The sequence below is a fragment of the Hyperoodon ampullatus genome, assembly GCF_949752795.1.
Source record: "Hyperoodon ampullatus genome assembly, chromosome: 8".
In the NCBI taxonomy this organism is placed as follows: domain Eukaryota; kingdom Metazoa; phylum Chordata; class Mammalia; order Artiodactyla; family Ziphiidae; genus Hyperoodon; species Hyperoodon ampullatus.
The window spans coordinates 112,148,358-112,163,181 of NC_136921.1; the positions used below are offsets into that span (position 1 = coordinate 112,148,358).

The 14,824-nt window shown below is 44.8% G+C and overlaps 1 protein-coding gene and 1 long non-coding RNA gene across 8 annotated transcripts in view; one reads left to right on the forward strand and one right to left on the reverse strand.

Annotated features, from left to right (window-relative positions):
• Nucleotides 1-6,516, reverse strand: part of ACTR3 (actin related protein 3) — a gene marked incomplete at its 5' end in the record, with an annotated part of 57,869 nt that extends 51,353 nt beyond the window's left edge. For all 7 annotated transcript variants that reach the window (XM_079709621.1, XM_079709619.1, XM_079709622.1 and 4 more), the window contains one exon: nucleotides 6,473-6,516. In XM_079709621.1, the coding sequence (XP_079565747.1) occupies nucleotides 6,473-6,516 (44 nt within the window). The remainder of the gene's footprint in view (nucleotides 1-6,472) is intronic.
• A 395-nt stretch (nucleotides 6,517-6,911) lies between these two features.
• The window catches only part of LOC307056937, a 52,741-nt gene continuing 44,828 nt past the window's right edge, over nucleotides 6,912-14,824 (forward strand). Inside the window, exon 1 of the long non-coding RNA XR_013811034.1 lies at nucleotides 6,912-6,997. This is a non-coding gene — a long non-coding RNA (uncharacterized lncRNA). The remainder of the gene's footprint in view (nucleotides 6,998-14,824) is intronic.

Below are 14,824 nucleotides of genomic sequence, written 5' to 3' on the forward strand. Positions count from 1 at the left end.
CCACAAAGTAGTCCTTTGGAAAAATTAAGATACTATTTGTCTTTCTGCTCTGTTATTAATCAGTTATGCAGGTACCTTTTATACATTTTATGATATAAAGGCCCACATAAAGATATAAAACAAGCAACACAAAAAACAGTATTAATCAGTATCCTATTTTGAAGAACCGAATTTAAAATATTTATCCAATAACATCACCTTATCTTGCACACCATTACTCAATAATTCATGAACCTAGAAGTGCTTGGTAAGCTGTCAAGCCTGTTACTGTAGTGTTATTATTTTGCTCTTACCTCTTTATGCTGTGGCTATCACAGATCCATAGTGTCATAAAAGAGGCTGCAAGTTCCAAAAGAATTGCAGGTGAGCATTGAAACACTTTTATTACAGGGGAATTTCGTTTCAGAAAACATACTGCCTAAAGGTACATTTTACCCATCCCAGACTTCTGCTCCTAGTCGGAGTGTTTAGCTGTCCCCACGTGCTGGAGGGGGGAGCATTCTGCCCAAAGAGGAACACGGGGAGGAAAATTCAGCCCTACCTTGAGCTAAACTCCCCCAAGGACTTGCCTCCTAAAAAGTGGGATGAAATCACTCACCACTTCAAGCCACAGTGCTCGCTCATTCTTCTCTTTGTGATGCTCAAGAAGCCAGATCACATAACCAAGATTTTTTAAGGAAGATTAATATTCAGCCTTTTTGTTCTCTCTTTAAATTGACATTTTATTAGCTTCAATTTTAAAATGGTAATGATTATTGTCAAATCCCCACCTTCACTTCTGAAGCTCCTGTATTTTTAACTTCCCCTAGAACATTTCCAATTATGGATCATTAATCCAAATTCCAATCTTACTCAGCTTCTTAAAACCAACTCCTTATTGTCCCACTCAAACTCAGAATCGGAAATCTTCATTGATTGCTATTTACGATACACTAGAAACAACTGCCAAGTCCTAGCTATACTTCTATCTCTCAAATCAGCAAAAACATTTTGACTGAGCAAAGAACTGCGGTAGACAAAGCCCACAGGAAATAAGGAAATAAGCATAAGACAATGTGTTCCTTTCCTTAAGGACTTCTCAATTCAATAAAAATGGGAGCTAACTGATAACAGTAATAATTACATTGTACTGAGCTCTTACTATGTACCAAGCACTGTGCTGAACCATCTTCATGCATTACCTCAAAAAAACAAAAAACAAAAACCCCGTAAGATAGATACTATGATCTCCAAATTACAAAATTAAGACCTGTAGAGTTTGCAGTGTACAAGGTCACACCGCTAGTAAATGGTAGAGGTTGAACTCAAAAACAGCTCTGACTACAAAGCCCTTGCTAACCTTAAATAAACCATACAAAACAATATAACTGCCAGAAGAAAGATACAAACAAAAGAAGCGATCTTTCCCAAATGTATCTCTTCTGCTCCGTTCCCACTGCCAACACCCTATTTCAGAATTCCTGCATAACAGGTGCTGAGAGGACTGCTTAAAAATCATCTAAGAAGGACCTCCCTGGTGGCACAGTGGTTAAGAATCTGCCTGGCACAGCTTCCCTGGTGGCGCAGTGGTTGGGAGTACGCCTGCCAATGCGGGGGACGCGGGTTCGAGCCCTGGTCCTGGGGGATCCCACATGCTGCAGGGTAGCTGGGCCAGTGCGCCACAGCTGCTGAGCCTGCACTCTGGAGCCAGGGAGCCACAACTGCTGAGCCTGCGTGCCACGGCTGCTGAGGCCAGCACGCCTGGAGCCGGTGCTCCACAAGGGGAGAGGCCCTTGCACCGCGGCGAGGAGCGGCCCCCGGCTCCCCGCAGCTAGGGAGGGCCCACGCGCAGCAACGAAGACCCAAAGCAGCCAAAAATAATACGTAAATAAAATAAATTAAAAATGTTTTAAAAAAGGAATCCGCCTGACAATGCAGAGGACACGGGTTCAAGCTCTGGTCCGGGAGGATCCCACATGCCGCGGAGCAACTAAGCCTGTGCACCACAACTACTGAGCCTGAGCCCTAGAGCCCGCGAGCCACAACTACTGAAGCCCGCGCGCCTAGAGCCCGTGCTCCGCAAAGAGAAGCCCCCGCAATGAGAAGCCCGCGCACTGCAACGAAGAGCAGCCCCCGCTCGCCGCAACTAGAGAAAGACCATGCGCAGCAACAAAGACCCAACGCAACCAAAAATAAATAATTTTTTTTAAAAAAAGAATAAAGAGTTAACCTCACTAATACAAATAAAGCAACGTGCACAGGTCTGAAAAGAAGTGCCCATGGTGTAACAGAAAGAACACAGGGCTTAAATACAAAAAAAACACAAAAAACAAAAAAAAAACCCTTAAATACAAATAGCAACTCTCACAACCCACCTACATGACATTAAAAGAATAATTTAAATTCCCTGATCCTGGGGCGTCCCTGGTGGCGCAGTGGTTGAGAGTCCGCCTGCCAATGCAGCGGACACGGGTTCGTGCCTTGGTCCGGGAAGATCCCACATGCCGCGGAGCGGCTGGGCCCGTGAGCCATGGCCGCTGAGCCTGCGCGTCCGGAGCCTGTGCTCCGCAACGGGAGAGGCCACAACAGTGAGAAAAAAAAATCTCCGATCCTATTTTCTCACTTGTAATATGAGGTAAAAATAGCTGTCACAAGATTAAATAAGTTAAATAAAAAGCCTGACCAGCAGGTCCTCCACTAGTGGATCTTTCCCTTCTGTGCTTAAAAGTAAAATTTCCGAACTTTTTTACAATAAGGCTGAAAAGTTCATTAGATTCAATATACACCCAATCCAAAGTCAATATTCCAACACAAAATTGGCAGGCAGGAAGAGATTGGCAGGAAAGGAAAGGAGAAAGATATCTTAGGCAAGACTAAGAAAGAATCTAACTTCTCAACAGGAGCAAGTGTGCTATACTTACTGCAAACAGCATGCAAAAAAATACAAGACCCATGACGGAATAAGAGTTTTACTGAATGCTTTTTGGTAACAAATAGATACTGTGAATGTTTCTGCCCTTGCAGACAACTGGAGAAATAGTATTATTACATATTATGTACAAAATTCATGTAAGAAACATGAACTTCCCACTTATATTCTCTCCCACCCACTCAGCTCTTCCCCACTGCTCTCAAACAAGATCATCCTACCTGTACCAACAGCTAGAATGTGACGACAGGATGAATAATATAAGCTCCTCATCCGCCGACTCCAACAAAATATTTATCCTTACATTTTAAGATTGCTAAGAAGTTTAACTCAGAGAAATTCCTTAACTCATTCTAGATCTGAACATATCCAAGAGCTCTACAATAAGGCTATAATAACTCTGCTATTAAAATCAATGAAAATAATTTACCAGTGTAGTATTTATTAGGGAAAAAAAAGGAAAGACGTAAAAGGGAAGAGAAATTTCACAATGCAAAGCTTTGTAAACAAGCTACAACATAATAAAAGTACGTAAGGAGTTCCTTTATATGGCTTGAATGTTGAAGAATTCTGAGGGAAAACATGCAAAAGATAATTTAGGATAATCTTAGCTTTACAAGTATTACAACGTTTTAAAAAATGCTTTAAAAAAAAGTTTTCCTCACCGCTGGTAGCCCGTTTGAGTCTGTACTTTAGTTCTTAAGCAACCAACTCTATCAATAAGAATCTCTGTCCAAAAATTTTACTCTACATTACTATTCCAATACAGATTGCCCACCAAAAAAGTATGTAGACATGCTATCAATATGAAAGAAGTATTTTTTTCTAAATTCTTTTCAAAGGAGTTATCTCTTTTATGATCTGGGCCAGTGATTCTTTATCTTATGTTGAAATACAAGACTTTTGCTGGAGGATCTCTAATTTTAAATTTAGGGATTAAGCTTCATGTATCGAAACTCTTACAGCTTTTCTTACCTAAGACCACCAAATTTCACAGATGGCCACTTTTTTCAGTCACCGTTTGCCTAACTTACATAATGAAATGGAATGAGTAACTTGATTCCAGTTATAACTTTTCACTTATATTAAGTGGGTAACTGTGATTGATGAATGCATTCTCTAAAGCACAAAGGAACACACAAATTGTAGGTGCACAATCTGCATCTCGGAACGTACAGTATTCTGGAACATGAAACTCCCTACTAAGGCCTTATTTAGAGATGCTTATCACAGGCCCAATTTCAATGAGCTATCCTTTAAGTGCTAATAAAGTTGAAGGTGTAACTTTCCAGGATTGCATAATGGGCAACAGGAAAGACCAAAATGCCTCTGAAAACCAAAATAAACGGATCTCTAAAGGTGGAATTTCAGAGACCGACAGATGGTAAAAGGAAGTGAGAAGTATCCTAATCAGTTCCATTTAAATCATGAGTGTCCAGCTAACAACCTCTCCCGGTGAGATAAAACTAATGTAATAATGTAAGAGTAACTGCTATATTAAAACAAAAATATCCTAAGCATAGACTGAACCCCTGTCCCCCACGCCTCCTGCTCACTCTGTGTCTTAAATTCAAGGCTGCCCTATCAGAAAGAGGTCACTTAAGGATAGTTAACCTCAATGAAATACCCAGCACATTAATTCAAAAATAACCAAAACTATTGCGAAAGGGAAAAAATGAAGTGAGAAAGAGTTAACACCCTACTTAAGATGTTACCATGTTATTTATTAGGGCAACAATTATCTACACTAATTTTACTGACAAGGCAATGATTACTAAAGCATAGAATATTAATTATGTAGCAATATTTTTCACTTTAACAAAACATACTTGAAAATCTTTGTTAGTCAGGCTGCCAAATCTAATTTTAAAACTCACCCTACACATAAAACTACTCACCAGCTGGACTAAGAAGGGAGGAGGAAAAAAAAAAATACTGGTTCAGGGAAATGAAATTGGATTAAGAAAAAAAAACTTTAATTAGCTGTCCATCGAAAAACTACATGGAAGTTTCAAGGCTAAACGAGGCTGGTGTTTCCTATATTACTATTATTTTAACATATTAATAAATCGGTTGTTTCCCTAGGCACGGCTGGGATTTTGGAAACTGCCACACTTGCATAAAGGTATGAGCATGAAGACTACAGAGAAATGTTAACAGCAAATAGCGAGAAGCAGAACATCCTTTAAGTAACAATAGTTTGCTGAATAGTAAAAAAAAAAAGGGGGGGGGGAAGGCTGGCAGTCCACTTCTCACAACAACCCCCCAAACAAAAAATATGGAGTATTTGGGAAATGAGAGAAGTAATAATATATCAGCAAGGTATACACACGGACAAAAGAAAACACTTCCGATACTGCAACGTAAAGCAGTCACTCTACATTAAAATACAGGCAGTATTTTCTACGTAAGTATAAAGTGTGCTGTAACTCTCTAAAATGCCTATTAACACAAAAGGAACGACCACTTTCACGCCATCCTGTATTTGAGTAAACTACAGTACACATTTATGATAAACAACTCCTTGCAAAGCAAGCACATCCCTTGACAACTCTATCACCTTCCTCGCGCCTGAAGATACCGTCACAGAATGAACGTTTACAACTTAAATTAACCCTCCTGGGGGCTTCCATTCCTCCCTCTCCGTGGAACACAAATACATTTTTTAGGTTCCCATAAACTGACACCCAGCACCAGTAACTCAGCCTATGTGAAAACTGTTTAATTCTGAAAATTCTAATAAGATGTGTTCAGGTTGGAAACGAAAAACTACCTTATAAGGGTATAAAAGACTGAAAGCAGGAAGCGGCTTTGACAAAACTAAGGAAGTTGCAGCGCGCTTGCTCACTGGGGGACTTTTTCGAGGCAAGAGAAGTAACACATGACATCTTTCTCTCAAATTAAACTGTGACTTGGTTGACCGGTAAGAACGTCGTGGGAGATGGAAAAGACCGGGGGTAGAAAAGCAAGAGGAGGCGGGTGGTCAAATGAAAGCCCCGCTCTAGGTTCCCAGTTTCCGAGTCCGACTCTTCCCTTTCCCCACCCACACCCCGGGCAGAGCGTTGTCACAGCTATCTTGCAAAACCTACCAGGAGCGCTTCTCTTTCCTCGATCCTCTGCCAGGCCAGTCCCCGCGCTCGGTGCCCCGCGGTGCCCAAACCCACGGGCAGGAGGCGGCACGGAGGGAAAGGAGGGCCGGGCGCGCCGGGCTCCGCGACCACCCCAACGCGACCGCGGGCCCCGGGGAGGCGACCGTCCCCGAAGCTCCGCGGGCGGCGCTGCCTACCGCGGTGGGGGAAGGGCTGGGAGGGGTCGGGACGAGGAGGCCGCTCCCCGGGGGCTTCTCGGCCCCGCGCACCCGCCCGGCTCCCAGAGGGTGAAGCGCGAGGGACGAGGGAGGGAGGCCCTGGCTCCGGGCCCCACCCCTCGCCAGCCGGCGGAGCCGGGGTGGACACCGCCGGCAGCGGCAACTCGCCGCACCGTTCATCTCCCGGCCTCCTGCCGGCCCCGCCATTTTCCTCCCTCCGCCTCAGTTTCCCCACCCCCGCCCATCAGCCCCCTTACCCCGTGCCACAGTCCACCACACAGGCCGGCAACCGTCCCGCCATCTTCCTCCTTGCCTGCTGCTGCCGCTGCCGCCGTCTGCTCCGTGCCGGTTGGGGCCAGGGATGGGCGGCGAGAGGTAGAGGCTATCTGACCATCCACGGCCAGGCCGCCCTCTCCGTCCGCGGGGGAGCCGGGAAGCCAAAGCAGTAGCGAGAGAGCAGCAGGCTCGGTCAGCGGCTACCACTTCCGCAACCCGGGCGGGCAGGCAGTCCCCGCCCTGCCCCGCCGCGGCCTCCTCCCCCTCTCTCTCCCCTCCTCCTCGCTCCTGCCCCCACCCTACAACTTCTTCCCCTCGCGCCGCCTTTCCCCGGAAAGCCAAGATGGCTGCCGGTGCCGACGCCCCGGCCAGGCCAGGCCCAGGCCGCGAGCGCTCCCCGTTCCGGCTCCGGGCGGGCGGGGCGAGAGAGCATGCGCAGTGAGGTGCGCCTCCGGCCGCCGCTCCGGTCCCGACGGTGAGGAAGTCCACTTCGGGTGTTCGTCCAGGTAGGGGCGGGGAAGTCGGCCTGAGCCTCCAAGTCTCCTTCTGAAGCTGGAAGGGGCTGGTAGTTTCAGTTACTTCTGTGCTTGGTTGAGGGAGGGATGGGACCGCCTATCGCAGCCGCGAGTATCTTCTCCGGTGCCCCGGGGAAAACGGCCTAATGGAAAACGTTGTCAGCGGCACACATCCTTTTTTTCTAACTTGAGTGGCTGCTTTTCCGCGTGGAAAAGAGCGATATCAGACCGAGGGTGAGCAGTTGGTGGAGGGTTGAACAAAGGCTTGCGCCGTGGCTCCTCTGCCTTTGTGCGTTCTTTTTTTTTTTTTCCAGTTACACTTGTGCGTTGTTACAGCCTCGCGTGTTACAAGCGTTACAACACGGTTTAGATTGCAGGCCCTCCGGCGGGCAGGCCTGTGCCCACGAGGAAGGCAGACCTCCCGAGAATATGGTCTACGTAACATACTCTACACAAATACACCTTTTTTTTTTGCGGTACGCGGGCCTCTCACTGTTGTGGCCTCTCCCGTTGCGGAGCACAGGCTCCGGACGCGCAGACTCAGCAGCCATGGCTCACGGGCCCAGCCGCTCCGCGGCATGTGGGATCTTCCTGGACCGGGGCACGAACCCGTGTCCTCTGCATCGGCAGGCGGACTCTAAACCACTGCGCCACCAGGGAAGCCCCACAAATACACCTCTGACCACTTCGGACGATGACAAAGATTTCCCTCTGGAGTAGTTTAAGGTTCTACTGTTCTACTTTTGCAGGATGAAGCCAAAGATTAAGGACCAAAGATTTTAATTAAAAAAAAAAAAAAAGCTAAAAACTGGAAAGCCTGAACAGTGGTTTTCAGACTTCTCAGTGTGCATGAGAATTACGTGGAAGGCTTGTTAAAGCACAGAATGCTGGGCCGTGAATCCTCTTGATGATTTGGTGTGGAGGGGGCCCTGGTAATGTGCATTTCTACCGAGTTCCCAGGTGATGGTCTGGGACCCGCCCGCCCCCCAACCTGGGAAAACTATAAAGTGAATAGCTTTTTTCTCCACCAGGCTTACCTTCTGATAAACCTTGTGGATGTGCTTATATGTGACTGAAATAGAAGTATTTTTCCTCAGAAAGGATGTCTAATTACTCCAGAAGATTTAGACCAGCCTGGGGGATGGGGTATAGGTTTTTCATTCATTTGGCAGATGAGGATTGCTCACCCACTCGATTATGACAGGGACTCTGCTGACCCTAAATATTCCGTAGGCATAAAATAGAGAAGGTCTCTGTGCTGTAGAGTTTACAGTTTAGTGGGGAAACATACAAATTGTGTTAAGAGCAACAGAAGTCAGAAAGCAGGGGGCTCCGAGAAATGGAGAGGAGTGGGAGACTGGGAGGGAGGTAGCAGGTAGGGGAGGCTTCTCTGACAAAGTGGCATTTAAAAGCTGAGGGCTGGAGGATAGTAGGAAATAGAGAAGAGGGTGAGGAAGAAGGGGGGCCCTCCAGGAAGTGGGAACAGCAGGAGTCAAGGCCCTGAGGTGAGAAAGAGCTTGGCTTCTTCCACAAATTGAAAGAAGACGCACGTGATCAAAGTGAAGTGAGCCAGGGAAGACAGAATGGGAGATGAAACCTGAGAGAGAAGGAAGAATCAAATGGTGCAAGGATTTGTGGACTTCTCTAAGTGTCTTAACATTTAGCCGGAAAGCTATTTGGAAGCCATCAAAGAGACTTAAGCAAGGAAATGTTCTGGCTGCTTTGTAGGGAATGGATCCCACAGAGTAAAGAGTGAAGTGAATGGTCATATATCCTACATGATGCTGGCATTCAGGGATAGAAACGTGTGAGGAGTAGCATCCAGATGGGATTGGATACGTGCAAAGGAGACTTACTAAGGGGCGTCATACTCATTGCCATCAAATGGTGCCCAGCACATCCCCAGCTACTCATAGAAAATAAACAGATAATCCTCCGGGGAGGCTTTCTTCAGAGATTGTCTTCCAAGAAGGCAGACAGAAGTGATTCTTCGTTCACATGCGTTGTTTTGTTTTTCCCTACATGTAGAAGATGCTATATGGGGATTCATTGCTGCCTTTTCCACCATGAGGTATTTAAGGTCACTTAGGAGACCAGATGCCTAAAGATTGGCTCTGACAGAGGAGGGAGATGTGGCTGGGTTGCAGTACACCAAATGGTTGTTTCCAGCACCACAGGTGGTACGTCAGGATGAAAGGGGTCTTACCTAAGGGGTCCCGAGGACAGAGGTTAGGAACTTGAACTCAGGGAGGTTCTCACACTCAGGGAAACCCATAGTGGTAGATCCTCAAAATGGCTGTCCAAATGCTGGCCTTGGGTGGGTTGTCATGGGAAGTAGTTACATCAGTGTCCAGAGACTAGAATGCTCCCACAGCCCGGGCAGGCAACATTGTAAGTGAAGAGGGCTATGCGGAGGGTATGGCAACGCAGAGAGCCCACAGAAGACAGTAGAAAACGGTTGCTATGTGGGAACGTAGGCCTGGTGTTGCCAAAGCCTCCCTTTTTCAAGAAAAGTCAGAGATCTGTATTTTTATCTAATTCTTTGAAGGCTGTATCTGACCTGTAGTCTGTCACTTTTCAACGTTTGAGTTGAGAGGCTGTTTAATGTTTACTTGTGTATTACATTCAAATATGAAGTTCATGTCAGTGCTAGGTGCTGTATCTCATTTCGTAGGCATGAGGAACCCTGCCACAGTTTCTTTCGCATAGTCAGGACTGTCCTTCGTCTATAAGGCTGTGACCGTTAGAAGCGTTTGGAAGCTTGCAACACTTATGAGAAGTGTCATTTGTGGAGGTTCCTCATAACGTCTACCCAAAACACTTTGCTTGCTCAAGACCCCTTCTACTTCCTGCTTCCTACGTGCCACAGTGTCAGCGTCTGTACTTTGGAGGCACATCTGGCCAAAGCATTTCTGACCACCCTGTTTGCATATGCACCCCCTGCTTCCTGCCCACCCTTCTCCAAATACAGAGAAACAGAGGATGTCCGAACTAGAAGCCCTCTTGGAGGTGATCTTGTATGATGTGGAAAGGAAAGCCGTGGTGGGTGGGTGGGGTTTGTTTGACTGCCCTAAATCCATTACTCCCTGGTGGCACCCTAATGTTCCTTGTAGTTCAGGTCAACCAGGTGCTTTGCTCTTGTTAGTTTCCAAGCCCAGTTCCCAGCCTTTCAATCATTTGTGTGTCTTACAATATCCTTCCAATAAATCCCCTTTTGCCTAAGTTAGCAGCAATCAGTTCCCATTACTTGCATCAAATTTAAGAACCCTAAGTGATACAGAAGCCCAGAAAGTTTAAGTGATTTTCCCAGTATCTTAGGCAAACTAGGGAATGGAGTCCAGACCAAAACCCAGTTCTGACCCCTTTTCAGGGCTCTTTAGTTATAATGCCACAAGCATTATTTAATTTTGACAGATATACTGGTTAACAGTTACCATGAGATTTCCTAGGTCATTCCTGTGTCTTAAGGCCAATTTAGCACATGTCTCTGAATCTTAAAATGTCCAAGAAGTTCACATGTCACTCAATCTCCATTATTTTAAAGTGGGAAACATTATTATTTTTTTAAACATTATTATTTTTTTAAACATTATTATTTCAGCTTAGGTACTTGCTGCACGGGTGACTATTTGCAAGTTGTCAGACCAGTCAAATCTACAGAGAGCACTGATTAAAGCAGATAGATAAATGGTCAAGATGTCCATGCAGCCTAGTGGTCAGAGGGGATGATGGCTGTGAACTGTGGCTTCTCCTTTCTCAAGTTGTGTGATCTTAGATGACTTCATATGTTGAGAGAACACTGAACTTGGAATGAAGAAACTTGAGTTGAGTATGAGCTTTTTAAATTAATCTGTTTCTTCATCTATAAAAATGGCAGGAATACCTAACCCACAGGGTTGTTGTAAAGCTTAAATTCTTAAAAAAGCATATTACAAATTATAAAATGATTTTATGAACAGATCAGGAGGAATATGGTTGAATTATAAAGTAATGACTCTTTTACTTATTACTTATACAGACCTAAACATCCAAAAGTTGGTCCTCCTTTTCACAGACTTTATCTTGGGGCCTGTGTGCTTACTCTTTTAACGCTATCATCATGCAAAATATTTTTGGAAGTTTTCCTTCAAACTTGCCTTCAGAGCCTGTTGCACATTCCTTTAAATATCTTCATTGGTAACAAATCTTGGCCCTTTGTGGGTAGGTTTGATTTTTAGAATGGGCCCAAAATTATTTTTCAGAGCCACGTCTAATGCGTAAAATGGCCAGTCAACTAGGGCTATGGTGGGTTGGTTTTTTACATTAATTTATTTGTTTATTTGTTTTTGTTTTTGGCTGCACTGGGTCTTCATTGCTGCGCACTGGCTTTCTCTAGTTGCGGCGAGCGGGGGCTACTCTTCGTTGCGGTGCGCGGGCTTCTCATTGCGGTGGCTTCTCTTGTGGAGCACGGGCTCCAGGTGCATGGGCTTCAGTAGTTGTGGCTCGCGGGCTCTAGAGCGCAGTCTCTGTAGTTGTGGCACACAGGCTCAGTTGCTCTGCGGCATGTGGGAACTTCCCAGACCAGGGGCTGAACCCGTGTCCCCTGCCTTGGCAGGTGGATTCTTAACCACTGTGCCACCAGGGAAGCCCAGGGCTATGGTTTTTGATCAGAAGTTTTATGTGACTATAAAGTATTAAAACGGGGTTTTGAAATGACTTCCTGACCATGTTTCTAAGTAGTTCTAGAAGGATTTTATTGAATGGTCACATCCCTGGGATAAAAATATTATACTCATGGGGACTTCCCTGGTGGACCAGTGGTTAAGACTCTGCACTTCCACTGCAGGGGGCACGGGTTGGATCCCTGGTCAGGGAACTAGGACCCCACATGCCTTGCTGCGTGGCCAAAACAAAAACAAACAAAAAAAAAATTAGACTCACTCTATGTTTAATTTCAATTGAATGTATATTTCATATAATGATGATATCTGTACAGTGTTTGAAATGAGGTGAGGGTCTGTGGGATATCACCCTAGTCCCCACCCCACCACCTGCAAATGATGAATAGTTTATTTAAAATATAACTCTCAATGTGAAAGAAAATAAAAGTTAGACTCCTCCCACACACATACCATATTACATATAAGAACAAAGTCCAGTTGGACTACAAGTCCTCTGTGTAGAATGAAACGCAAACGCCTCGTCGGCCTGCCAAGCCTGCCAGGACCTGCCTCCCTCTCCAGCATGTCTCTCAACCTGAGGCACTGGCCACATCAGCCTTCCCGCCCTTCACACATCCCAAGGCCATTGCCACCTGCCTCGTCTCCCTGGACTTCTCCCCAGAGCAGTAGTTAGTTATTCCTGAACCAGTTTGAATCCCATCTCCTCAGAGAAGCTTTCCCTGACCACTCAGTCTGAAGTAGCCCGTCTCATTCTACCAAGTCACCATGTCTTAATTCTCTGGTGAAATGCCTCGCTTTTTTCTTGGTTCATTGCATTATTGTCCGTCTTTCCTCACTGGAAGGCATCCCCACTAGAATTTGAAGAAGACCTGGCCCATAATAAGTGGTCAACAAATAGTTGACTGAATGAGTCGAATAATAAAAACAAAACTATAAGTATAACACACAATAAATGCTGGAGAGGGTGTGGAGAAAAGGGAACCCTCCTACACTGTTGGTGGGAATGTAAGTTGGTGCAGCCACTATGGAAAACAGTATGGCGGTTCCTTAAAAAACTAAAAATAGAACTACCATACGACCCAGCAATCCCACTACTAGGCATATACCCTGAGAAAACCATAATTCAAAAAGAGTCATGTACCACAATGTTCACTGCAGCTCTATTTACAATAGCCAGGACTTGGAAGCAACCTAAGTGTCCATCGACAGATGAATGGATAAAGAAGATGTGGCACATATATACAGTGGAATATTACTCAGCCATAAAAAGAAACAAAATTGAGTTATTTGTAATGAGGTGGATGGACCTAGAGTCTGTCATACAGAGTGAAGTAAGTCAGAAAGAGAAAAACAAATACCGTATGCTAACACATATATGTGGACTCTAAAACAAAAAATGGCCATGAAGAACCTAGGGGCAAGATGGGAATAAGATGCAGACCTACTAGAGAATGGACTTGAGGACACGGGGAGGGGGAAGGGTTAGCTGGGACAAAGTGAGAGAGTGGTAGTGTATATATGGACGTATAAACACTACCACATGTAAAATAGATAGCTAGTAGGAAGCAGCCGGAGATCAGCTCAGTGCTTTGTGACCAGACAGAAGGGTGGGATAGGGAGGGTGGGAGGGAGGGAGACACAAGAGGGAAGAGATATGGGGATATATGTATATGTGTAACTGATTCACTTTGTTATAAAGCAGGAACTAACACACCGTTGTAAAGCAATTAAACTCCAATAAAAATGTTAAAAAAGGGCTTCCCTGGTGGCGCAGTGGTTGAGAGTCCGCCTGCCGATGCAGGGGACGCGGGTTTGTGCCCCGGTCCGGGAGGATCCCACATGCCGCGGAGCGGCTGGGCCCGTGAGCCGTGGCCGCTGAGCCTGCGCGTCCGGATCCTGTGCTCCGCAACGGGAGAGGCCCGCATACCGCAAAAAAAAAAAAAAAAAAAAAAAAAAATGTTAAAAAAAAAACCCAACACAGCCAAAATAAATAAATAAATTTATTTTAAAAAAACTATAAGTATATTAGAAAATTAGAAAAAAATTCAGGAAAATATTTGTAGTAGCTCAAGGTGGGAGAGGCTTAAGTAAAAGTAGAAACCCATCGCCATTCATGGAAAGATTTGGTTACATAAACAAATTTCCAATGGCTAGAGATTTTTTAAGAATTTAGAAATTAGAAGAAAATGGTTACATCACATACGACAGAGATTAACATCTCTCATAGTTAAAATGATAAGAAAAAGGCAAATAGTCCAACAGAAACATTGGCAAAGTGTATTAACACAAACTCCCTACAGAAGAAATTTAAGTGGGCAATTAACATAGGAAAAGAGGCTTTTCATTCCTGGTAGTAAGGGAACCACAAATTAAACAATGACAGATATCATTTTTCACCCATGATTCACAACATTTAAAAGGAGAAAAAAATATCCAGTGCTGAGAAGTGTATAGGAAAATGGATATGCAACTGAACACTGTTCCTGAGAATGAATTGTCACAGCCTCCTACAAAGTTAACCATCAGCATCTATTAAAACTTAAAATTTGTTTAGTCCTAGGAATTAGTCCTAGGAATCCCATTTGGTGAATCCTAAAAAAATAAAAGTACTGATGTTGGAGGGAGAGAAGATTATGATCATGAAGAATTATTTTAAAATGTGAAGATTTAGAAACATAGCCTTCAGTTCAAGTGCCTCTGCGACCAGGTTAAATCTGAGGTTTCTTTTAACTCAGAAGTAAGAGGAGCCTGGATATTGAGGGCCTTCACGGTCTCTTCCGCATGTCCGTGTTAACCTGCAGGAATATGGAGCAGAGACTGATATTTGTATCTTCTCCTTAATAACAGTACCTGGATTTTACTCTGGTGCCTGTGTGCCCAGCCAAAAGACAACATTTCTCCACCTCATGTGAAGCTAGGTGTGGCTGTATGACAAAGTTATGGCCAATGAGATCTAAGTGGAAGTATTTGAGTGGGAATTCTGGGAAATATTTTTAAAGAAGGGCTGACTCAGGAGAGGCTGACCATTTTGTTTTTGCCCTCCACTTTTTTTACTGCCTGAAACACAGATCAAGTGACTAGAGCTCCTCAGCCATTAGGGATGATTAACTGACCTCGAGACTAGAATCCACGTCCCAAGGAAGGTGGAGGAGAAAAA